The sequence below is a fragment of the Labrus bergylta genome, chromosome 6 (genome assembly GCF_963930695.1).
Source record: "Labrus bergylta chromosome 6, fLabBer1.1, whole genome shotgun sequence".
Classification (NCBI taxonomy): Eukaryota; Metazoa; Chordata; class Actinopteri; order Labriformes; family Labridae; genus Labrus; species Labrus bergylta.
Window position 1 is genome coordinate 24512874 of NC_089200.1, and position 25965 is coordinate 24538838.

At 41.4% G+C, this 25965-nt stretch overlaps 1 protein-coding gene across 5 annotated transcripts in view; it reads left to right on the forward strand.

Annotated features, from left to right (window-relative positions):
• mcf2l2 (MCF.2 cell line derived transforming sequence-like 2) overlaps window positions 1-25965 on the forward strand; it is a 128121-nt gene that overhangs the window by 73848 nt on the left and 28308 nt on the right. For all 5 annotated transcript variants that reach the window (XM_065956054.1, XM_065956057.1, XM_065956055.1 and 2 more), the window contains exons 16-25: window positions 3712-3778; window positions 5126-5238; window positions 7253-7322; window positions 8188-8280; window positions 9901-9993; window positions 12954-13076; window positions 14772-14852; window positions 15507-15647; window positions 17092-17184; window positions 18182-18260. In XM_065956054.1, coding sequence (XP_065812126.1) covers window positions 3712-3778; window positions 5126-5238; window positions 7253-7322; window positions 8188-8280; window positions 9901-9993; window positions 12954-13076; window positions 14772-14852; window positions 15507-15647; window positions 17092-17184; window positions 18182-18260 — 953 coding nt within the window. The remainder of the gene's footprint in view (window positions 1-3711; window positions 3779-5125; window positions 5239-7252; window positions 7323-8187; window positions 8281-9900; window positions 9994-12953; window positions 13077-14771; window positions 14853-15506; window positions 15648-17091; window positions 17185-18181; window positions 18261-25965) is intronic.

Sequence of the window (25965 nt, forward strand, 5' to 3'; positions counted from 1 at the left end):
TGTGTGAGATGTCAAGTTGCTTGGAACTATCGTTGTTGGTAAAGAGCATTTGTTTGGTATCGAGTAATACCTTTAAGTATATATAAAATGCATGTGTCCTGAGCTGCATCAGCTGACACAAACATGTGCAAAAAACTCAATTAGAGCGGAGCTTGAGGAGAAGTCTGTGTCTGTGTGCATGAGCATGTGTGTGTGAAATTGTACAAATCAGCACCAGCACATATGCTGTGCGTTTGAACACACAGCCAGGGGTTGTGTTGTGTGTTCAGACAAGGAGCACACAACACAACCTCTGTGCTTGTGCCACATTCTTACATATAACAAGGTTAGAGGGAAGTAAGTACTTGAGTTACAGTCCAAGCTGTGTAAATGTGAGGCAACAAGAGTGAGACACCTGGGAATGCGGTGAGTCTGCAGCTGCTGAAATATTCCAAGTTTTTGTGTCATATTCCTACAACTCCATTCAATTAATCTTTATTTTTATAGCGCCAATGCATTAAAAATGTTATCTAGAGACGCACATAAATACAGCATAAATCAAGTATATCTGTTAATGTCTCTCTGAAACTGTCTACCGCTTGCACTTAATGGTGCTTACTTATGGTGCGTTATAATTCACAACTCCTTCATGCAGACATGAGTGGAGAGGGGTTGGAGGGGTGACACTGGAGGAGAGCGGAGGATTCAGAATAGAGGAGGTGTTAAAGCCCTGACACACCAAGGAGATCCTCGGCCGTCAGAGGAACGGTCGTCGCCCTAGTTTTTTGCCGTGTGTCCGGCCTTCTTTTGGCCGATTTGAAATGTTGAATCGGCGTGGGCGGTCGTTGAGCGAAATCTCTCTGATTGGCTGTCCGGAGGTTTCAATTATCTCCAGCTCTCGTAATATTTACAGTCTATGCTCTTGACACAGGATCGGAAAAGCCCCTAGAGCATGCCGCTGAATCCGTGCTTTCACCCATTTTGTCGCCTCCCCCCCGTTTTTTTCTTTTTCCACCAAAAGACCCAGGGCTAACAACACCATTTTCAACTTTTTACAAGACGTTATTCTCGGTTAGTAGACTACCTATAATACGAGTGGTGCGCGTCAGCGGTGTGAAAATGGTCTTCTTGTTTCATTAAAATGGACTACTGCCACCTGCTGACATGGAGAGTTAATTCCTCTCATGCTTGTGCAGAACGGACGTGGTGGTTGGCCATCAGCTGTAGTCTTTGCGGTGTGTTCAAGTGAAACTTTTTGGCCAAGACAAGAGCCGACATGAGGCGACGCCACAGGCGGCCTTCGTCACCAATAGTTTTTTGCCGTCTGCTTGGTGTGTCAGGGCCTTTACCAAACAGCAGTTTGTTTTGGTTTATTGCTAAAGGGTGACATCTACTGGATCAAAAAAGTTGCACAACTTGTGCAACTGTCTTTGAAAGCTCAGGATGAACCAAAAAAAAAAGTACAGCTCATTGCATGCTCAAAATGTAAGTATTTGCACACAGACAAACATTTCTTCCATTTCTTGTATGTGTGTGTGTAATATGATAAATGGATGCATTTGCTTTTATCTTTATGGATCTATGAGACTGTAGTGTGCATCAGAATGCCTTTCAGCACACCACTGTAGGATTGTGAATGCTTCTTAAAATGCACGGGGTCAGAATGTGTGTGTACACATGAAAAGGACCGGAACTGTCTATACTGTTCAGGCTGACTCAGGTCTCCATGTGTTTGAAAGCTTAAGATGAAAAAAAGTTGACTACGAATTATGACTTTTTTTATTGTTCCTGTTACCTGTGTCTCTAGCTTACTCTAAAAAAACTGAGTACAAACAGCATCTTCTGCTTAAATCTTTCAAACCTATTTAGAAAAAAATCTTTTTTCCTGAACTTCATGGATGTGCAAATGTACAGCTTGTTGTTCCAAGATCTATTAATAAGTCCTTATTAAGTTGCTGCAAATGAATTGCTGTGGAGCCTCATGAACTCCCATGTAAAGCCGTTTTCACTTATGCACTCTCGAGATTCTCCCGACCTGGCTGTTCACACATGCTCCTCACAGCTCACTTGGACTAGCTGCGGAAAAAATACTAGGGGTCTAGCAGGAGAAGCTCCAGGTGAAGTCCGAGTGAAGGAGTGAGCTGTTCGCGTTCACACATACAGCTCCTCCGGGAAATATCAGGAGTTTTTCAGGAGATTTCTGCAAGTGTGAAAACACTATAAATGCTAAAATGGACTTGAGCTTGTATCGTGACAATGAGCAAGTCTTCTGACTACTCAAAGTGCTTTTGCACCGCAGGTCACACCTTCACATTCCCATTCACATGCTGATGGTAGTCTTCTATGTAAAGTGTCCTTCAATATTAACTCATTTATACACATGCACACACCACTGATGAAGCAGCGGGAGCAACTTGGGGTAACCATCAGATAACATAACATACAATATGTGTTCTTGAGGTTTTTTTCCCCCACATTAGTTATTAGAAGATGTGTATACATAGAAGATGTGTTCATATCAACTAATGCACATGGAAAATCTTCACATTTACTATCGCACATCAGTGTTTCCCCTAGGTTTACAGCATTGGGGGGGTGGGGACAAGCCGACACGACAACACAAACACTTGAAGGAATATTGGTGTTCATGCGTTACTTTTAATGACAGCTGTACTTTTCTATCGGAAAGGTATCCTTAAATGACTTCTTTCCCTGATTTCTGACTCTATCCACTATCCTATCCCTACAATAAACGCACAAAAAGCCCAAAAATAAATCTGGGGCCGCCCCCCCAATATAATGGTAGGGGAAACATTATTGGACTTTTCCTGGTCATTTTAATACTGCAAGGTGTTAAACCACTATGAGGTGGTTAATACTATTCAAAATGAAGACCAAGCTGTGGTTGTTTAAGGGGAAGCTGTTTGAACTCTGATGATTAGTCATCAGTCTGAAATGTTTATAAGAGAGGCTGCGTCGCTCGACAGAAGCAAATATTGCAGATGTCTCTTGTGTTCGTCATCTCTGCCTTTGGCTAGTTCCTTGAGGCTATGTCAACATGTCCAAACAATCCTACCTAACTGTTTGTGTCCAAGTTACAGTGTTAATGATCAAAAACACACTTCCTGACAATCCATCCTATATTTTTATATTATCTTCTGATATCACCTCATTATAGTCAGGCTATTAGCCTTTAGAAGAACTCTTCTTCTGGATAGAAGGATTCCAACCACACTGATTTAGTCTCGATTAAGATTTTTGATTTGGGCTACACGGTGGTGCACATAATATCTCGTGAATAATTTAGCAACTCCTGAAAGTTGGACATAAATGTGCCCTGTGTGCTCATAATGGATATGACTGGAAGAAGGAAAGAGCTTTACTTTGTATCACAGCAAAGAGTCCGTTGTTCTTTTGAAAAGGCTTTTGGGAGACAGATCCTGATGAAGTCTGATCTCACTGCTTGTACAAAAACATCCACAAATCAATATCTTCTCAGTGAGGGGCTCATTACCGCTGTGCCAAGATTGAAAAGCCATTATTTGTGTTTTCATGTTGTTGTCATTAACAAGTTAGTGCGGGTTCCATGTGACCAAAGAGCACTTCACTGACATATTTATTGCTGGTTACTGATCAGTCAGTTTGCAAAGTGAGAGCACTGATGAATTAAAGAAGGAAACTCTGATTAGCAGTGTGCCCGAAATGACCACATTGTTTACTCTTTCTCTGCAGACATATCATGACGGAGCTGATCGAAACAGAGAGGCTGTATGTGGAGGAGCTGCAAAGCATCATGGAGGTACAGTATGTCCCCTAACCCTAACCCTAACCCGTGTTGCATCATAGGTTATATTGGAAACATCTGCGGTCGTTCATTGATAAGCTGAATATGCATCTATTCTGCAGCTTGAGGAGCAAAATGAGTGTCTGTAATCACCATTTTTTAAATTTTACCCTCAGGCTGTTATTTTATAATTAAAACCAAAGTACTGACAGTAGTCCAATCCTGATTAGTGAAGGGGTTGGAGCGCTGATTGAAATTAGACCTTCTGAAGGTCTACTCTAAAGGATTGGTCCTGATTTAAAATCACTTGGGTGTTATTTTCAGAATTAAGGCTATTTGACGATTTGATCAGTCATCCAATTATAATTAAAATTTAACTCAAAGTTGTTTGACTCACGTATAAAGTCCCTTTATATATTTTTTATTTTCGAGTCAGCCTGCCATGTAAACTAAGCACGCTTCATATTTACGTAAAGCCATGCATGTGTTGCATTACAACGTTGTGTACAAGAGGTAACCGTGCTCAGGCCCGGTTAGTCCAGGAGCAGTGTGAGTACAGGACAGCGGTGGAATGGGCTTATCCACGGGACGGTACGACTTTGCCAAGTGTGAGTGCGCCCTTATTTCCCTCCAACAGAGGGCCAGTTCAGTCTGTTACCAATAAGAGGGATGTTTGACACATATCATTAGCTTGAGCTTAAAAACCAAAACAATAGATTCAAACGTCAAAAGGAAAATTGTCACATTATTTTATGGACAATTGAAGAAAATCCATTGGCTTCTCCATTTCTGACTCGGACATAGCTCTTAGTATTGAATTTTGTAGGCAATTATGAATGAAAGTATTTTCTTATCGAGGCTTCCAATAGCACTAAGACTACTGGTGCATTCTTGGATTCGATATGTGCGTGTTGATTGCTATTTGGACGAAAGAACACTTCATTACTTTGTCTCATAAATTCAACCTTCAGACACCTGGAAGTGTTTGAACTTTTTATGATCTGCTGGGTTGACTATGTGCGATCCATTTTCTCTTGGATTACACAAGCATGAAAGATTGAACTCATGCAGGGATGCATTGATTCTAACTGTACTGTATATTGATTGAATGAAGCCCAGCATAAAGTGTTAGTGTATATTAGTCCATACCTCATTCTCATCACCCACAGTAGTCAATCTATGCGCTGAGATGGGCAGAGGTTAAACATCTTTTTCTCTATCATCTCAGGTTAAATTGATTAGCCAGGACTGGTTCTCCGCACTGATAGTCGATTTATGGCTAATTTCTCTCTCTGCTGTCTCTTTCTTCCTTGTCATCTCATTAATCTACCCTCCATCTCAACCCCCCTCCCCCAACACCAGGGTTACTTTGCAGAGCTGGATAACTCAGAGCTCAGCCACCTCATCCCTCCCTCCCTGGAGAACAAAAGGGACGTACTGTTCGGAAACTTGCCCGAGATTTATGAATTTGAAAGGTAAGGAGAACACACCACAAGAGTCTGATTTTTATTTTATTTTCCCCACAGTCTTTTATATATATATAAAAAAATATATATAAACATACAAACATATAAACATGCAAAGGATTGTTGTGTATATGCCCAGTGGTTATTTGGATGCACCTTTTGCTAATTGACAATTTGTTTGCATGGTGCATAAAGGGAACTAAAAAGGCAAAACATAATTTTATGCCTTCTCACGTTTTGTCCACTAGGGGGCAGCAGAACAAGCTGTAAACAAAACTTATGATTATATAAAGATGTTATAGTAAACATAGACTGTTGATAAAGTTGATAAAGAGCAACATTTACATTTTTTAGAAATGTCTTTCTGTCCAATTGATGAACGTTAGTCCAATATTCTCTGTAAGCTAATTTTTTTTGTTATCAGGACCTCTTGAGGATATCTGGCATTTATCTGTCATGTGTTTTACTTTGTCCACAAGCTAGTTGCTAACTATGTGTGCATGCTCTTTCACTGAGCAGAAATAAATCATTCTTCAAGCTATATATGTCAACCTCCTTTTCAGCTTGCAACCGTTGAACCAACTATTGAAAAGATAATTATTGCTGCTTTAATTTCAACTGGGTAACCCTAAACCTAACCCTAGTGTAATGTAATATTTAACCCACTGGTGGACTCATGAGGGGTGGGGGGTTGTCACCACTCCTTGTGCCCTAAAGTAAAAAATAAATAAAAATAAAAATAAACACTCTAAAAATCTCCTCTTGGATAATAGATTCACCTGTGGTACATGGTGATGAAGTGCCCTTCCAGTGGTCAAAACGTGATAACTTAGTTCCTTGTATGTTGTTTTTACAGAGGTGTAGCTGTAATCATATAGCAAAAAAAGACCGGTTCATAACCAGTTTTTAAAAACTATTTCACTCGAATTAAATTACCACTTTTTGTGAGCTGGTGGCCCACCGCATGGATCAGGTGCCCTTTTTATCGTTTACGTTCCTGCCCCTCAAATATCCTAAGTCCGCCAGTGGTTTTACTTACTCATAGCAGCCACATGTGGTTTGCCAGTTATGCTAAATACCAAACACCTCTATTACACTGTGCTGTTGCAATTGAGTCGTAGGCCTACACTAATGTTGCTTCTAGGACACAGGGCTGCAGCGTGTGTGCATGTGCTTCATGTACACACAAAAATGTCTCTGCAGATAGTTATTTTGAGCAAAAGTCAGCAAGCACAACTATTCACAGAAATCATGGGCGTTTCAATCAGATTAGAGACCCTGAAGGCCTAAACCAAAGAGTTCTTCCTCCTTCCGCTTCCATCCTTTATCTCCATCCTCTCTCTTTATTCTTAGGCTTCCTTTATTCTTTTTACACCCTCACTGGCTTCCTGTTCTGTCCTCAACCCCCTTTATGTTTTTTTTTTGTCCAGTTGATTTGTTTCATCTCTCTGTATATAGTAATTAGTAAAAGTCGGAGGTGAAGCTGTCATCAGTCTCCCTTCCTTCCACTTGTTTATACAGCTTGGTTTTATGAACTAAGGGGTCAAGACCCAAACTGCCATAAATCCACTGGTTCAAATAAGTACACTGTCAATTTAATAATGCCCTGTCATGAAGATGGAGACTTTAATACGATTCATTAGAATAGATGTTGTAAAGAATAAAGCCACATCAGCCGAATAGCCTAAGTTTCTACCACTGTAAAGCTTTAGTAACACAGGATCCCTGACTTTCCCAACAGTGATCAGTACAATCTTTTCTCTGATCCCTGCCCCTGAAATTCCTATGTATTTTCCAACTGTTTCCATAAACTTCTAATATCTCAAGTAATCCAGCCTTTTGTGACAGACAAATGTGAACTCTAATAGCACTCACACTAACACAGAAACTATGTGGGAGCATATACTACTAGTACTTGCACACTTGAAATTCGGTCACTTAAAACATTATGTAAGCAGTTCCAGCACGTCAAAGGATTCTCACTTTGCGTAACTTATTCTGTTTGTTCATAATTTATTCGCAGGACATTTCTGAAGGAGCTGGAGAACTGTGCAGAGAAACCAGAGCTAGTGGGAACGTGTTTTCTGAAAAGGGTGAGTAACTCAGATATCAATAGCGGAGAGTCACTGAGTACATCAGGCACTGGACCCAAGTCCTTTAATTTAAAGGAACTGAAGCTTCAGTGTTTATCCAGCTCTGCATCTGTCTGTAAATCTTTCTGCGTTCTAACCTCTCTCCATTTTTCAAAAGCATCTCCAATATTGATCCTTGTTTGAGCACGTTTCTGCTCGTAGAGTTTATTAGAAACATGCAGAGGCTTTTTAGGTCGGGTACAATCACTTCTATCTGAACCAGTTCCATTGCTACAACACTTGGTTTGGTGTGGTATCTATATGTGGTAGAGATGTTGCATCATCGTTTTCAATGCCTGAAGCTTGTATGATATGTTGAAAGTGGCCATGCTGTTTGTGCTATGGTGGCCACTAACGGCCATGTGGTAGGTCATTTAAGCTATCAGAATGGATAAAGCAATGTGGGAGAGATAGAGGGGGGTTCCTCACTGAGTATGTGTCTTCATTAAGCCACAAGTATATTGTATATATTTATATTTATTGACTTTAAATGAATTATATCATCATGGTTGACTATCCTGGTGTCTCTTTGCTTACAAACACATATCTCATTGGGATACATTTAAAGAAAAACTAATTTTGAACATAATTCAAGCAGCGGTGACGGCTCTTTTACTTAAACCGTTCAAGATCTAAATCATTTGTAAACTTTTTGTGTATATGTACCATGGCCACTAGTAAGTAGATTGAGTATATGAGGTCTTCCAGCCAGTGGGGCACTGACTGACGGATCATTCATATTCCAGCAGCAGCTCTGATTGACTGTAAGGGACCAGAGCGGACGTGACTTGGCTCTCTTGACTCCGACATCTCTTTGTGTTGACAGAAAGAAGAGCTGCAGGTGTACGAGAAGTACTGTCAGAATAAACCCCGCTCTGAAGTCCTCTGGAGACAGTGTGGAGACAGTCTCTTCTTTCAGGTAAGACACACCCACCCACACACACACACACACACACACACACACACCCACACACACACACACAAATAGGCATGCGTATAAGGACAATACAGCTGTAACTTCTATCTACACTAGCTCCCATATAATAATAATAATGATTCCTCAAAGACACTAAACAAAGAATAACAACAGAACAAAACACGTGTTTCCTCCAAGCAGTTCGGTTCATTAGGGTACACATGTATTTGTGTTTCCAAATTCCAAAGTTGGGAATGGTACCTAAATAACCGATCCGTTCCATCCTGCTTTTTGGTACCCTTCTTGGGGTGCCAAGTGGACCGATCTGACCTTAAAGGTTGGAGCTAGACACACTGCAGTCCGTTGATTGTTCGAAAGAATATTCACTTCCTGTGTGACATTGGTAATAAAGGACAAACACAAAACGCACCATGTTTAAATATCCTGTGGATTTAGAGAGAGTGATTTCAAGGCTGTTTTTGCGACTATTGTCAGCCCTTAGCACCGCCCCATGGACGTGTCGAGGATTTTTCTGCGATGAAATGAAGATCTCAAGTCAAAGATTTGTCTTTGTGTATTTTATTGCTCGAGCATAAAGGGTTTCTTTTGCAAAAGGGGGAAACTTATGCAGGAGTGACAGTCAGCACAAATGCATAGCAGAGTCCCACACGGGAGTGGTTACATCAAGACATTTATACCAAATTTCACTCCCATCAGTTAACTCGTGTCGACCTGTGGCACTTTCATTGGTCGACCCATGTCGACCCTTGTCGACCCTTGTCGACCTGTGGCACTCTCATTGGTAGACTCAGGTGGACAGGTGATGTAATCTGTCATAAAATCATATGACATAAAAATATATGTCATATGATTTTATGTAATCAAAAGGGGGAATTATAATGGAAAATATATGATTCTTGCTTATGCGTTTAACACATATGAATTTCTGCTTACACAATGGAAAGTTATCACACGTCTGGCTTGTACGACACCCTATTTGCATAACTGTCACCTGATTTGAATGACAGGCACACGAACTTAACCGTCGTCTGATTTGAATGACCAGCAACCGTCACCTTGTGTCATGAAACTAGTCTCTAGGCAGATTACAACACCTGTCCACCTAAGTCTACCAATGAGAGTGCCACAGGTCGACATGGGTCGACATGGGACACGGCTAAGGAGAAGGCCCTGTCCCCCTAGGACTGATGGTTAGTATGGAGGTTTGCATCAGCAGACCTGAGAGTGCGGGTGGGAGTGTGCTGGTGGAGTAGCTCAGACAGGTAGGGGTGGGGTTGCAGGTTATGGAGGGCTTTGTAGGTGATAATGAGGAGTTGAAGTGGATACAGCATCTCTGAAAAAGCTGTTTACATTTCTGACCCCATCAAGATATATAACTTCTTAGTGATAGGTTGGGCTGGAGTTCATGAGAATGTTCACTTGCTGTTCATAATGTCTGACTCAAATCTTTAATTCGGCACTTCTCATATGTCACAAAAACAACAAAAATGTTCACACAGTACTAGGCTACTTGTCTTGACCTTCTGCAGCTCTCACTCTAAGTCGCGTAGCTCTGACATAGATCCCTTACTGAAAGAGGATATTTGGTGTTTGTGACAACAGGAATGCCAGAAGAAACTTGACCACAAACTCTCTTTGGATGCTTACCTGTTGAAGCCTGTTCAGAGGATCACCAAATACCAACTCATGCTGAAGGTAAAACACTGCACACTCATCACACCTTTTCACCTGTTGTTCCTCCTCTCCCCCCTCCTTCCTCTTAAACTGTGTCAGTTTTATTTAGAGCGTTGTTTTGAGTTTTATTGCTGAAACTTTTTTAAACAATAAGAGCATTCAGACGGAGAGATTTCATACAAAAACTGTGAGAATTAAGCAAGTGAATCATATATGCTGAAGTGCCTCACAGTGTACTGAATACCTTATATGATATAAGCTTTCCTATTGGTCGATGGTGCGGCCAAAGCAAATATGTCTTCGGCAGGGATGTAACGGTACCTCACAATACAATTATTGATACAAATAAGTGCCAATTAAAACCAATTAAACTAAAAACATATTGCAATACTCGTTTTTATCCAGAAGAAGGTGCCATCTGTTGTTCGTCTGTTGTTCGACGTTGGTAGCTGAAACAGGCATGTAAAGACATGGCGGAAGTGAGAGAAGATTTTGAGGTTTAGGTCTTGTTTTCAAAGCGAGGTTATGAGTAAATGATATTAAAACATCATAATGCAAGATACTGGTGAATGACACAAAAAGCCCAACCAACATGATGCCAAAGACAGCATGACTTTATTACATACGCTGGGAACGGGATTGGGTAGACGGAGCACTGAGGGAATACTACTTTCAAAATCATGCTAGTTTTCAAAAATTACAAACCCTGTCTTTAAATTAACCAAAGTCAGAGTCTTTCAAAAGCATTGTGTGCTTCAGTGCCAGATACCCAGGCTGCACCTCTGCATAAAAAGGGTGTAGCAAACAGATCGGCAGCAGGAGAGCGTAGTGCATGTATACACTGCAACCATGTCCTGGAGGTTCAGAGATAAAGAATTTTTTACGGCCGCAGAAGGAAAAGAGGATTTTGTATTGACTGAACAAGCGTTTAGCTGCAGATAAGGAGGTGGAGAAGAAAAAGGAGAGAACATATTGATAGGCGAGGAGGAGGTCCACTTGGATTTTAACCATTTTAAATCGGCTGCCTGCAGGGTGGTTCTGTCAGCACCCACAGAGTCAGAAAAACTCACAGCCAAGAGAGAAGAGAGTGTCCGTTGCAGAGGCAAGCAGCATGAGTAAGAAAGAGCGAGTCAGGCGGGGGATGAGCTGATAAGATGGATGAGGCAGGAGAGGTGTAGGATAGGGAGTGACGGTTGCAGTGGAGCGGCACAGAGAGGTTTAAGAGTTTCAGAGATCGAGGAAGTAGAAGGAGCTCTTGAGGAGCTGAAGAGAAGTTTCAGAGGGAACTCTCATGGAGCAGGTTTTGGTGAATAAAACACAAAGTTAGTGACCAGTGTTGTGAGAGAGGGTGAAAGAGCATGAACGCTATCAGCTGTCAGAAGTGTGAAGGTTGCTGGTTCAGTAACTTGTTTGATAAGATCTCATTAAAATAATGATCCCAAATATGTTTGACTAATATTCATGAATAACAGGGCATTATGCTACGTAATTATCAGGCCCATTAGTTCAGCCTGCTCGATGTAATCCCCCACAGGAGGTACTAAAGCTTGAGCCTCATGAGGTCTAAACTTTTACACTACGGGGCTCAGAATTATAGACACGGATTGCCACTTTCTCATGTCGGAGTAGTGAGAAACCTGATCTGCTGTAACCGATCAGACGGCTACAGACTTCTCCGGATCAGATTCAGTGAACCATCGTCTAGTCTGAAATTGAATCTCATCAAAACAAAGTTATATGTGCGCCGTGCGGTCGAGAGAAATGACCTGTTTTATAGATAAACAGTGATAGTTTTACCACATTGTTATCTGAAAAGTTTTTTGTTTTTTTTTAGAATTTTTCAAACATCATTTAAATAGGGTAGGTACGAAAATCAAAGAAAGGCACAAAAATTCAAAAACGTAAAGACAACCAATCAAATACATCCACATGTATATCGTTCAGCCAATAGGGCGCATGCAAAGGTGGGCTGGTTAGGATTGTTGACCAGATGACATGGAGGAGGTCTCTGAATCTTAAAGCATTTTTACTCTGTTCTCTGTCTCAGACCGGGCGGACCCCGGATTTTAAATCAAGCAGTCAGGATGGACTATTTTTCCTCGTTATTACTGTGATGAGAAGGATAACGGCTCTTTCTAAAAGAACTAATAACTTCAATTCCTTCATTATTTTATTTTTATCCCTCGGTTACAGCTGCAACCTTTCCGGTGTTAAGAACTAAGTGTGAAACACACCCCCTGCACACAAGATGATGACTTTTCAGTGATATTTATGGTCTTGGTCTTGGTCTCGCCCTGCCTCAGTCTTGGTCTTGACTCGGTCTCGATCCCTAAATATCTTGGTCTTGTCTCAGTCTCCGAGCACTCTGGTCTCAGGTATGTCTTGGTCTCAGTTAGTGTGGTCTTGAGTACAACACTACCTTTAGCACCCCACTTTTAAAGATTTGCTCTGTTTTCAGTCATTGCTATTACAAGCGGCAGTAGCTCAGTCCATATGGACTTGGGCTGCGAACCTGAGGGTCCCCATGCAGCCCGAGTCTCATTATGGAAAGTATGGAAACAGGTCTGGTTGCTGGAGAGGTGCCAGTTCACTTTCAAAGTACTGCCAAGGTACCCCCAGCAGCTCAGGGATGCCCCCTGGGTGCAGCCCCCTGACTCTTTTTTTTAGATTTGGTTTTAGGACAGTGGACAGAGGACTACAACCTCTGTACATGGGGTACATGAACAGAATTAAAACCCTAATTTCCCCTCCATGATTTATAAAGTATATAACATAAAAAAGATAAAATTTTAACTCAATTGAAAATGTTTGTCTTGTCTAGAAGAAGAAATAGCCAAAAATTGAAGAATATATGATCTCACTGTCCTTTATAAAAGTGCCTGCCTCACTTTTTTCCCTCTTCTCTAGTTTTGGTCAATTTCCTGGTTCGTCCCCACAGTTATCTTTTCTCTCTGACCCTGTCCCTCCTTCTCGTCCTGCAGGAGATGCTGAAATGTAGTAAAGGTGAGGGGACAACTGAGCTGGAGGAGGCTTTTGCCACCGTGCTGGACATCATCAAGTCAGTCAACGACTCCATGCACCAGATAGCCATCACTGGCTTTGAGGTCAGTGAATACACACTGTGTAAATATGTACATTTTCAACATCCTCATCTTCATATATGCTGAAGTACAATAAATAATAAAGTGAAAAAAGAATGAAGGAGGAATTGAAAAAGGAGGAACAGTTTGAAAAGTGTAACTTTAAGATGTAACCCTATCAATGCAATTAACCTGGCTAGGTTAAAAAAAAAAAACTTGATTGGTGAGTGAAGGAACACCCGAGAGGCTAGTGGAAAATGCCAAACGTGGTGCTACCAACGTTTCTAGACTACCAAAGCTGACCAAATGAAACTCCTTTTTTAAAATCAACATAAAGTTCTGTATACAGGTGAAATAAAACCGTGTGAACCTCTTCTCAATACACTTAATTCTTCTGTTTTATAGGCACATTAACATATCTGCATGTTCAGGAGTGAGCTGTGAGCGCATAAAATACTCTATACATTTTTAATCGGTTAAATTCTTAATTCATTAATCTCAGTGTGTAAATCTCATCCCCGCTCCCCCACACAGACTCTGCCCGGCGTCTTTCTGTGTTTTCACATTGTAGAGTCACTGGACACCAGGAATTTATTTAATATTTACCTGACTTTCTAGTTCCAGTTACACAGAACTGGTTCACTTACAAATATCTCCCATTTTGGTGTCCCATTTTGCCATGAGTGTCACATTCACTCAACCTTGACTCCAAACTTCCAGTCCAGTCAGAATGTATCAAACCTCCAATCATCTGTGTGTGGTAGATATATGTGATCGGAATATCTTAAGGTTCAGTTGGCTGATTATCACATCCAACCCACACCTGGGCTTCAAGCTGCACATTTTAAAATGTTTCTATGATGTCTGAACAGAGAATATATGAAAGTAAGGGGTGAATATGGTGCATGGTGGTGCAGTGGTTAGAAATTGTAGATTTGCAAATTTTAGTTATCAACCAGTTTTTTCAAATGTCAATCAACTGTGTTGGGGTTGGAAAGTGGAATAGAACAAGATGCAGGAAGATAGAGACAAACAGAGCAACAACGAGTAAAACAGCTATATAGCTACAGTGCTAGTAATAATGGCAACAATGTGTGTGGCATTAGCAGTAAGTAAGCAGGCTCTCCTCACCAACGAGAGCTGAGGGAAATGTGAACCACCAGTTTTGGTTGGTTAAATATTTCTAACACTGCTATGCATAAACTTGTGTTTTACTGACCAGGAAACACTGACAAACAGTCCACCAAGTTTAAAATCAGCTTAAGTGAAACATTTACCAAACAATGTTAACTTCTTGAATAGGTGAGCAAATAGAAACAAGGTTACTTTGTTCATAAATCAATAAAATGGCCAAAACAGGAGCAAGCCTCTGACATCATTCCTGCTGCCTCACACTGCACACAGAACTCACACAGGGCACCAAATGAAACAAAGCTGTGTTTACGCATAGTAACGTAACTTAGATAGAAGCGTTACTTTAGTTATTTTGAACTTGATTGTTTTTTGGTTTTTTTGCAGTTAATAGGCGGCTGCTCGTTTACGAGATTTGATTATGAGTGTCCGTGCCATTGAATGGATGAATCAAGTGATTTTGAAGTGGCTGCATTAAGAAACAGAACAAAAGCTTGATCATGCACATCAAACTAACACAATGAACATTTCAACGACCATAAGGAGGCATGCTCTAAATGTGTGACTGTCTGTTTTCGGTTGTCACAGGGGAACCTGAGTGAACTTGGAAAGCTGATGATGCAGGGATCCTTTAATGTGTGGACAGACCACAAGAAGGTCCACAGCAAGGTACGACTACACCCTTCAGACAGACCCGACAAAACATTGAAAAGCGACGCTTGTCATTTTAACATCAACAAAACAGTGAAGCCACAATACCAGCTGTTTTGCAAGTTTTTACTCCTCAGCATTAAACAGAAATACTTTTTATTTTAACTGCACAGTTTCAGATATTTGGATGTTTTTTTCTTGCTATAAGGAAGAGATTAAGTTTAAGGAGCACCTCTATCTTAGAAAAACGAACTTATTATGCCCACAAATATAGAAATGATTGAACTACATCAGTGGTCTCCAACCTTTTTTCTTTGGAGACCCCCTGCTTTTTGTATATAAGTAAAGCTGAGACCCCGCCTCCAGGACCAACATGGAAAAAAAGCAATACATTGGTGTCTAAAAAAACATCAGTTTAATTGTTTTTATTGAAAAACAGAATAGGCCTGCACACATGTTCTTATTAAAAGATAATTTAATAAACTATCCAGTATTCATTTATTTTATCATGATTGAAGTAAATATATACTATTTTTTTTAATATCTCAGAGAAGACAAAGCATCTTGCTCCCTTAAGATCGTTGGCGCCCCCACTTGGGGAGGCCTGGAACCATTAAACTAAACGATAGATAAATAGGAATAGATCAGGAATAATGGATCGACTGATTTCAGGTGAAGGACCTGGCCAGGTTCAAGCCCATGCAGAGGCACCTGTTCCTGTACAACAAGATGCTGCTGTTTTGTAAGAAACGTGAGGAGACCACCGACGGACACGAGAAGACTCCGTCCTACAGCTTCAAACACTCGCTCAAGGTCAGATACACATGGCCAGCGTGTGAGTGAGTGCGTGTGTGTGTGTGTGTGCGTGTGTGTGCGTGTGTGTGTGTGTGTGTGTGTGTGTGTGTGTGTGTGTGTGTGAGGAAAGGGTTTATATTTGATCCCATGCCCCTTCTGATTTCTATATGTGTACCAAAGTGATTAGGGGCGCACTCACACCCCATATCTGTGCTTAAGCATGCCCCCCCCCCCCCCCCCCCATAGTGTGTCATAGTGTGACTTTACCCGGTTTTACCCGGCAATACAGTCTTTCAGGCCGTTGTTTTCCAGCAGCAGCAGGAAGCTGTTTGCAGTCAAAGGCTCTGATGAACAAACTTCAAATACCTTGACAAAGTTAATGACTAACTCTGGAAGAAAGTCAAATGCTTCGCTTTGAAGGATGACTAGTAGTTCTCAAAGGAATGCAGACAACGTTACCGTTTATAATTCTCCAGTTTTTCAGCATTCTTTCTTCCTATGTGTGGCAACAGCATAAAATAAAGGTTGTCAAAATGCAACACCCTAAAAGGTTTGTGCAGGTGTTTCAACACTGTATTCTAAGCTGATCTTAAACTGAGAAGTACAGAGAAGTATGCTATTCCTTATCAGCAGTTGATTTCTGACATTTCCTCATAGGAAATCCCCGGGGGAACTGGAGCTGTCATTGATAAATATGCTGTACAACCTCTTAGGTTCCCTTTCTAAACAAGTCGACAGAGAGCGAGTTACAAAGGAAGTCGAGTATGAAAGAAATTCAGTCGTTTCTCATTTTCTGTTCAGAGGAAAAGATCGGTATATCATGCTTGTATTTCTATCTGTAATGAAGTGAACACTTCCAGGGTTGCATTCATGCAGGCTGAGAAACTAATTCAGGCTGAAACTCATATCAATAAGTACCCAGAGTAGAATACGAACAGTGATACATTGATGCAGAAGTGGACCTGCTGAATGACTGATGAAGCTCCTCTCACACATACTTTCCTCACGATGCTTCTAATAGTAACGTGACAGATGATCCACACTGAAGGTGTGTACAGGCTATAAGTCATTTAAGCTCTGACCCCCTCACCATGAGAAGAACCAGAACACATCTGTGAAATGAATCTTCTTGTGTCTAGAGTTATAATCAATAATAATAACAGATTTAATTTATATGGTAAATGGTAAATGGCCTTGAGCTTGTATAGCTATTTTCTAGTCTTCTGACTACTATCATCCATTCACGCTTGTTTCATGGGACTAAAGTTATCCTGTGTTTACATTTAACATTATAAAAGATGTACCATGTTACCTCATACTGGGACTCACATGCTTGAAAAGATCATACCCCATATAAATCCTCCAGGTCAATGTGAACACTTTTTCTCTGTTGTTAATTGATTAGCTGATAATAGAGTCGAGCTGTACCTCACTGTGTCTCTGCCTCACTGTCTCTGTGCAGATGAGCGCCGTTGGGATCACAGAGAACGTCAAAGGAGACATCAAGAAGTTTGAGGTTTGGTACAACGGCAGAGAGGAAGTTTTCATCATCCAGGTACGTCTCCTCTGACATACATCTCTTCTATTCTGCTTTAGGTCTTAACACAACTTTCTGTTCCCCTCCCCTAACCTTCTACTCTTCTTCTTTTTCACAATGCATTGTAAGGCTTAGCATTTTTTTTTTTTACCTTTCTAAAAATATAATAGGGCCGGGGGCTTTTGTTACATTTCAGATGTTTTTATGAGTTTTTATCACTTTTATCACACTAACTGTTTGCCCTCGGATATTTTGAAATAAATAAATAAAAAAACAATAAAGTTAATATTTATTTAGATTTAGATTAGGTTTATATATATATAAAATCAGTATCCTGGCTCATTATGGTCCTGGTAATGTTGGGATGTTGGGAGGAGAGAGTATGGGATGACATGCAGCAAAGGGCAGAGGTCGAATTCTAACCCACGGTCCCTGCAACGAGAACTTAAGCCTCCATACAAGGGGCACACAACATACTGTGTCTCTTGTTTGTGTAATTGCATTTGTAATACACACAAGATACTTGAGCCCTAATACTAATACTGTGATCATGTCAGGGGATCAAATAATGGTAAACATCAATATATTTAATTACAAAAATAAACATAAAATAGATTTTTTAAAATGTAAAGTAACACATCAAGTTGAGCGTAAGTGCTTTTATTTGTGATACAAGTAAAAAATGTAACTCAATCTTCATTTAAAAGACACACTGACGACTCATTATTACTGAAAGATCCAATAAATATTAATATGGTCAGAAATTCCTCCTGTGAGGCGGTCAAAGGTGTCTTCTACAGATCTCCACTTGGGGGCAGTGTTGCACCACACAGCTCTCCAACTCCTCAGTGAAGCAGCACTGGTGTTATGTGTGACTTAATGTACACGTGTGTGTGTGTGTGTGTGTGTGTGTGTGTGTGTGTGTGTGTGTGTGTGTGTTTGTGTGTGTATGTGTGTGTGTGTGTGTGTGTGTGTGTGTGTGTGTGTGTGCGCACACGTGTGTTTTCTACCCCAGGCTTCTTCCATGGATGTGAAAAATATGTGGGTGTCTGAGATTCGCAAAGTTCTTACTGGCCAGCTAGAGGCATGCAGAGGTACGTACACACACACACACATTTATGCACTTGTGAATAACTTCCACCTTGCGTATACACTTGTTCGTAAGGACTTAGATCAGTTTCGACTTGCAGCCAAAGGACAGGCCTGTGTCTGTATGGATAATTTTGACCTGTTTAAATCAAAACATGTAATATCATATTTGCATACATATGGTATGTAGCCTACAGGCTATTGTTCACTTTCTAACAATGCAGAGCAGTTATTGCTGCTGCTGCCATGTGTTAAATGTTCAGAATTCTTCAGTCCAGCTATTTTCCATGACAGTCGATCTCATGCAAAGATGCCACTGAATGAAATGCATTATGACGCTCACATGTTATTAAGACTTGGTAACATTTCTCTTCATGGAGTCATTGATTTTCTATTCCGTTTTCCAACACCGTTACTCTATCATTATTTTCCTGCTGAAACGACTCAATTTGTTCCTGTTATCATGAAGATTTGCTTGTCAACACAACTATCTATCAGCACATCTCGCAGTCATTCATCGCTGCAATCTGGAGATTGGCTTGTCATTCTCTGCGACCCCAAGTGCCAAGTCAGGAGGACGTCTTCTTTCTAACAGCTACTGTCTGAGAACACCAGACAGACAAACAGGAGGAAAATAAGAAACTTTTTCCAAGTTTAATGTAAAATGTAGATTATGTTAAAACCCCACTAGAGACATATCTATTTGTCTTTCTCTTTCAGTCATGCCAATCAATCCCTGCTCACTTGATCGATTGATGCGCTTAAATGAGCTTTTTCAATTTCCTTTTAACAAAGCTTTGATTCTGGTGGAATTCCAGTATCCCAATGACTGCTGTGATGCACTTAGGAGTTTGCATTGCTAAAGGCAATATACAGTCCATCAGAGCACCAGGCCGTAGTTTGCAGTCTGATCCAGCAGAGGGCGCTCTCAATGTAAATTGACCGTTGAATGTACTATTGACCTCACTAAATGAGGACTGTAATGTTGTGGCAAAGGGGTCGAATGTATTCGAATGTTACATGTCAAATTCTACATTCGTTTGAAGTTGAAAGCGCTAGACTGCAGCCGCTGCACATGGTGCGCGACATACCCGCTAGGCTATCGACACTCAGGAAGTTTGCATTTCTGATTCAGTTGTAACATGAGCAGTGACTCTCAGAAAGTACCCTGCAGAACTTTCCAGAAGAGGGTTTCCTATCATGTAACATTGCCGCTGACTCACTCTGCCTAAGTTTATAGGTACCATATATATAAAACCAAACCCTGTCGCTTTGAAGGAACAGTTATATAATATTCTGTTGGTTCCCGATCACTTTGTTATGAGGTCATTGTTGTCTGAAGGCAACATTTTGTAGTTAATGGAGTAAAAACCTTCACATGAAAAAGTAAGACGTTAAATAATCAGCTTGTTGATATGACTGGAAGCTTAATTGGAAGGCTGACTTTTTTTAAAATAGAGTCAGTAGCTTTTTCCTGAAAAAAATTAAATAAATGTAGATGTATACAAAAGTGATGCCGCAGGGTGGAGAGGTCCAGGAGAAAAGTGGGCTTGTTCTGACTCCAAAGCGATGGTGAACCTTTTGTTAGCTTTCGCCTGTGGACGTGGAGTTAGTCTGCTTCCTGTTGGACAGGCAGGTGCCAAATATCAGTGGTTAGCGTTTGTTAAAATGCAGTAGCTTGTAGTGTAGGTACAAGCAGTAAACGTACACACTTTGTCCTGCAGTGAGTGTGCGCTTCTGGGGGCGATGAGCCCAGGAGGAGGGGTCGAGGTGAATGTCGTGTTAACAAGCTGCAACGAACACATCTACTGACTCTTCCTTTGAGTTTAAAACAAATTGAATACAATCAATTAACATTTCAAAGAAGCTTTAGGCTGAATGATGCTGCTTACATATTTTTTTGTAAGCAACTGTATATCTCTTCATTTAGGAGAAAGGTTTGCATAAAGCTGAAGCTGCTAATCTAAACAAAGATGGAGGGTCTTTGAAGGCATTGTAACAATAACAGTGGATCCAAATCTATCACAAGTCAGGCACACAGAAAGGCACACATGTGCACACGTGTGTTACCCAAAAAAAAACACAGTCAGGCAAAGCTTTCCCAATGTCCCTCTGTGTCCGCTGGCTTCTTGTCCTCTCTCTCTCCCAGTGTGTTTCTTCCTCTCTCGGCCCTCTCTCTTCCAGCAACTGTTGTCCACAGTTCCACTCTGTGGTCCTGACTGACAGGAAAACCACCGCCAGAGAGACACACACTCTGCCCGTCTGACAACCAACTCTGTGTGTGTAGGAGTGAGTGTGTGTGTACCTGCCCTACGTACGTGTGTGTGTGTGTGTGTGTGTGTGTGTGTGTGTGTGTGTGTGTGTGTGTGTGTGTGTGTGTGTGTGTGTGTGTGTGTGTGTGTGTGTGTGTGTGTGTGTGTGTGTGTGTGTGTGTGTGTGTGTGTGTGTGTGTGTGTATTTGTGTGTGTGTGATTTACACCTCTGACTCCTTGTGAGGAGTGTAGAGGAAAGACAGAGGGAGAAAGAATGAAAATTGGTCGGGGGGAAAAGAGAAGAGGGAGATTGAATGTGAAGGGGAGAGCAAAGAAGAGGGTGGTGGAATGATGGGTAGAGAGAGAGAGACAAAAAAGACAGAGACACAGAGATTTTCAGGGTGGAGGTGGAGGCTGAGAGGCAGCACGGATGAATCGAAGAGACACTGAAGGGATGGACAAGAAGGAAGAGAGGGGCGAGGTGAGGAGAAAGACATGGAGACGGAGAGGAGCTGTAGTCGTAAAAGCTCTGTGTGTCGGAGAGAAGAGGAAGAGAGATTTGGTTCATAATTTAGGAAAAGATTTATAATAGCGTAGACTAATTTAAAAAAAAAAAAAAAGGCAGATTCCAGTTTATTACAAGTCGGGTCATTTGAGAAAACTTATTTTACAGCAGGGGCATGTACAGAGGCGGGACCAGGGGAGGCTTGGGCCCCCCTTTAACGTCTGATTACACCCCTATAGTGCCACCCCCAAAATTGGGTGGACGCAATGTAACAGTTCGTCAAGAGGCTTATCACCCGCCTCAGCTCCAGCTCTCAGCCTGTCGTTAGGTTGAGTTTATTAGGTTGAAACAGGATTTCCTGCATGGCTGCTACGGCTGATGCACCCCAGAGGCCCCTGCAGGAACAGATGGGTGTCATCACTTAGGCTTCGTCCATTAATAGTTACAGTTTATGGTTGTAACATTTGGCATACATTTTCTTTTTACAAGCTCTATATGATGCCGCTCTGTTGTGTTAGGGCCTCTGTCCACAGACAGCGCTTCATGTGCTGGCAGCGCCCAAAACCTCAGCTTCAAAGCGCTTCTCACCAGCGCTCGTTGTTGCTAGGTTACAAATGCAACTTCTGCTTCCCTCGGAAAAATCTGTTAAGTGTGTCTCAGTAGCTCCGTGCATTTCATTTTTGCTTTAATTCAAAGAAATCTCACCAAGAAAACATGAAAACGATGTAAAGGAGTCATGTCCTGGCATTAGCCATTTCCTGCAACACACCTCGTCTTTTGTAAATTAGAAAAGATGAGTCACACTTGCGCCTCCTCCGCCATTGTTGTTGACAAAGCTGACAGCAGATATTCATTCTCATTGGTCGATAAGGAAGCAGTGACATTGATGATTGCGTCGCTGTTCTAAAAGTGGAACTTTTTTCAACTGAGGACGCAGCGACAGAAAACAACTGACACCTGAACTACATTAGTTATGTATCGAAAACAGACGATTTTCTGTTTTTATTATTTTATTACTGATCAGTGGACACAAGCCATTACTTTTGAAAATGATTTATTAACACAGGAATAAAAAAATGGTATGATAATTTGATATCAGTAGTTATGGTTGGTGGAGATAGAGAGGGTATACATGGTATATGTGTGTCTGCGCACACATATACTGGATCATGTCACCTCTGCATAGATCAACGCCCCAGATGACTGCAGCTTCTCTAACACTAGGACCCCCTGTACACTTCTGTGAAGGGATGCAAATAATACTCTTGCATCATCCTGAATAACAATGGGCACCACTTGTTGAAATAGTCTGAAATATCCCTTAAACCGAGTTTCAATCAAGCAGCTACATACAGTGTAAGTTTGACTACTGTCTGTTCAGATTGAACTAACTGTGATTCTGTAGCATTATTGTGTTACTGCCTTTCAAATGTTGGTAGGGTCTAGTTTAGTGCAGATACTGAATGTGTTCCCAGCTGGGACAAGCAGTCGGTTAAGGCCAAAACTACAAAATAAAAATTCTGACTGCATCTCTTTTTGATGTATTTAAAATAGAGATGGAAATGATTCTACAGAGCCACCACCTCCCTCTCACTTTATATTCACATCTCCAGACGTTCCTGCACAACTCCATGCAGAGATCTTCAGGCTGTATCCAAAAACATCACATCGCCAGAGCTGGAAAAACTTTATTTTTTATTGCATTGCATTACCTCTTTATGAACCAAAGCACCTTTTTTGCATGGCTTCAGGAAAATTAGACAACATGAGCTTTTCTTTATTGGTCTCCTGAGGAAGGCATATTTAGATGCTGAGTAATGAGAATGACACAGCAAAAACATGGTGATGGAATATGTTATGTTAACCAACACAAAAAAAAAACCTGAGCAGGGTTAAGCGCTCCCTTTCTGATTCAATAAAGATGAGAACATTATTCTTCAAATAACTTGATAATAAAGGATTGTTTTATGTTTTGGCCAAGCACTGTAACCTCCTCTTCTTTTCCCTTCTGTAGTGTAAATGAGTGACAGGTGTAAAGACACGGCCCCTTTGCAACCAACTTTTGACCATTGACACAACTGTAGTATTACAGACTGTAAAGAGAAACTAACTTAGCATCTCATAACTTAGGCATAATCTATTGACTTAAAGGCAGGGTTGCTAACTTTCTCCAGATACACTTTTTAAGATTTGTCCTGACAGAAATTAATAACTCATTAATCCATCATCTGTAGCAGTTTTAAACCTGTAAAAACCTTGACCAATGTCTGCCACGAGGTACCAATCTGATGAACCAATCACGCCTCCCTGTCTCCCTGCTCGTTCTCCACCCCTTGCGCGCACTAGCACACACTCAAAGCGCGCCACTGATGACAGAGTTTATACTGTGAGTTATTTACCGCTGAATGAAACATGAGACGACGTAGTTTCTACACAATGTAAGCGATGAGCTGAAGTCCGCTTCTGGAGTAACGGCGCTCCATCATGTAAGGCGTGGCTTTTTAGGGAGCACAGAGGGGAGGGGGTGGGTGTAGACGGAGCACTGAGGGAATGCTACTTTCAAAATCATGCTAATCACCAATCCTGCCTTTAATCTTGTAAATAAAATGTAAATTGTTTCTGAAAAGAGATCTTTTCCGCTGATCCATTTTTATATACAAACATAAAATGTTACGATGTTGGACGTCCAGACTAAACCTCAAATACAAGATTTTAAACACAAGATACACAGTTGTTGGCGTAATCCCCAGACGTTACAAGAACTTTGACAAGATCTGTCCAGAACCTGATGTCACGTTCTACCAAAGTATTTTGTGCTGGCATCGGACGTAACAACAGATGTGTTACAGGGGCAGGAAGTAGCGGAGCGGGCAGTGTTGATGTGTGTGTGTGTGTCCGAGTGTGTATGTGGAGCCCCTGCTGTGTGTTTAACACGCCGTGCTTCTGCAATACTGTAACACTAATGTGAAATCGCAGAGTGGGACACCAACATTAATAATCGGAAACGTTATGAAAGCCCAAAGATGTTATGACAGCAGAGCTTCCTCAGGGCGCTTGAGAATGTGTTAGGGAAGGGAAAAACTGAACCTGCATGTGAATCAGCTTCATGCGGTGCACAATAACAAGCTGACACAGTGTCGGTCAGGATACACTCCTGGGACTTTGAGTTTGATGCAGGGTGTGTCGGTGAGTCCGCACACACTCAGTGTTACTCGTCATATCAACTCCTCGCTGCTGCTGCTGCTCTTTTGCTCAGGTTCGTGTCTCAGACTGTTGCTGGCTACAAACACCTTGATGTGACCAACCTTGTATGAATAAAACATCACTGGATCCATGATATAAAAATAAATATATATATATCCCTTCTGCTGAGCACAATATTCAGGGTATGTGGAATGTCCTCTTGCTGAGTCGGCATTCCTGCGACAGGTTCATTGGTTGCTTGGAACAGGAGGTGACAAGCCAGATCATTCAAAGAGCTTGGTATTTCACTTATGTGAGCAATGCGTCCGGCCAAGGCTGCTCCTTACTGTCTGCAGTGTTATTTCACCACTCGAGCCTTCCAACACATTTCTTGTCACACAGCTGAATCTCGTTGCAGGCCGGCTCTGATAAGCTTGCATTTGTGAAGCATTCTTGTTTAGACACAGGGTTCATATCCACAAGCTGTATACCCACTGTGACTTCAAGTGTTGTGATGTTTCTCTCTGGCTTTACAGCGCCGGAGGGTGATTTCTATCAGGCCCATAAAAGAGGCTCACAGAGTCCACGCAGCGTTTAAAGAGATTTTAAGCAAGGGAGTAACTCAACAAGCTTTCTGGAATAAAAGATGTCATCTTTTAACTCTGTGCTGGAGGTCACAGACCGTAAACACAGTCGGAAACCCCATAACCTTTCTCTTCAGTGTGTAACTGTAATGCTGGGATAACAACAGCAGGTACTCACGGGGTAAACACCAGAGTAGACTCTCGCCCTCAAGCACTCATTCATAGGAATTAGAGCTTTGTGAAATCTGCATCCTTCTTCTTATCTCTTCATTTTCTTAGCAGTAAGTAAAACAATGTTTTTTGTTTTTTTGGGGGGGGGGGGGGTAGGCATTTATTGGAGGGACAGGACAGTGGACAGAGTCAGAAATTGAGGAGAGAGTGGGGAATGATATTCGGGAAAGGATCCACAGGTCAGATTTGATCCCAGACCCATCCATCATGTTCCTATACATTCTGCTGGTTTGCTTTGCTTGGTTTAATTTATTTTACAAATATTTTGAACGGATAGCTCCATTGGGTTTTTGAAAGTGGGGATGGGATGCAGATAAAGGGGTGAAGGGCCTGCTGGTTAAAGGACTGTAGCCTCTGCTACATGCTACAGGTCCTCTTGTCAACTAACTAAAGTGATGCCCTTTTGAAATGTTTTAAATCATATCTACCTGAGGCCAGTTGGATTCACTTTCAGCCCCTTAAAGCTTTACCAACGGTCCTTTGTGCTGTGAATCCTGCATGGGGACATGGACCAGGACCAGGCACTCATATTAGATGAATACAAACAGGAGACAGTCGATACCTCAAGGCCTTCATGTAGCAAGGTAGACACACAGGACAAACTCTGTGTTCCCCCTGAGCAAAGTACTGAAGACATAAATCAAATGACTTTGGCTGCACACGGTAACAAGTAGAATACTAGAATCTTAGGGTAAGGATGAAGCTTACCTTTAAGAGGAAAGTAAAGGACGTGTAGCCAAGCACAATTTAGCGAACAAAAATAAGAGGGACTCCACAGTGAACTCATCTCTGTGTTCATTCTTTGAAAGAGGGCCTTTTGTGTCTTTATTGAAGAGACAGGACAGTGGTTAACGTCAAAAATCAGGTAGAGAGAGTGGGGAACATACACCCTCTGTACACGGGGCGCGATAACTAGCCACTCGGCCACCCTTCGCTGTATATTAAATAATGAATG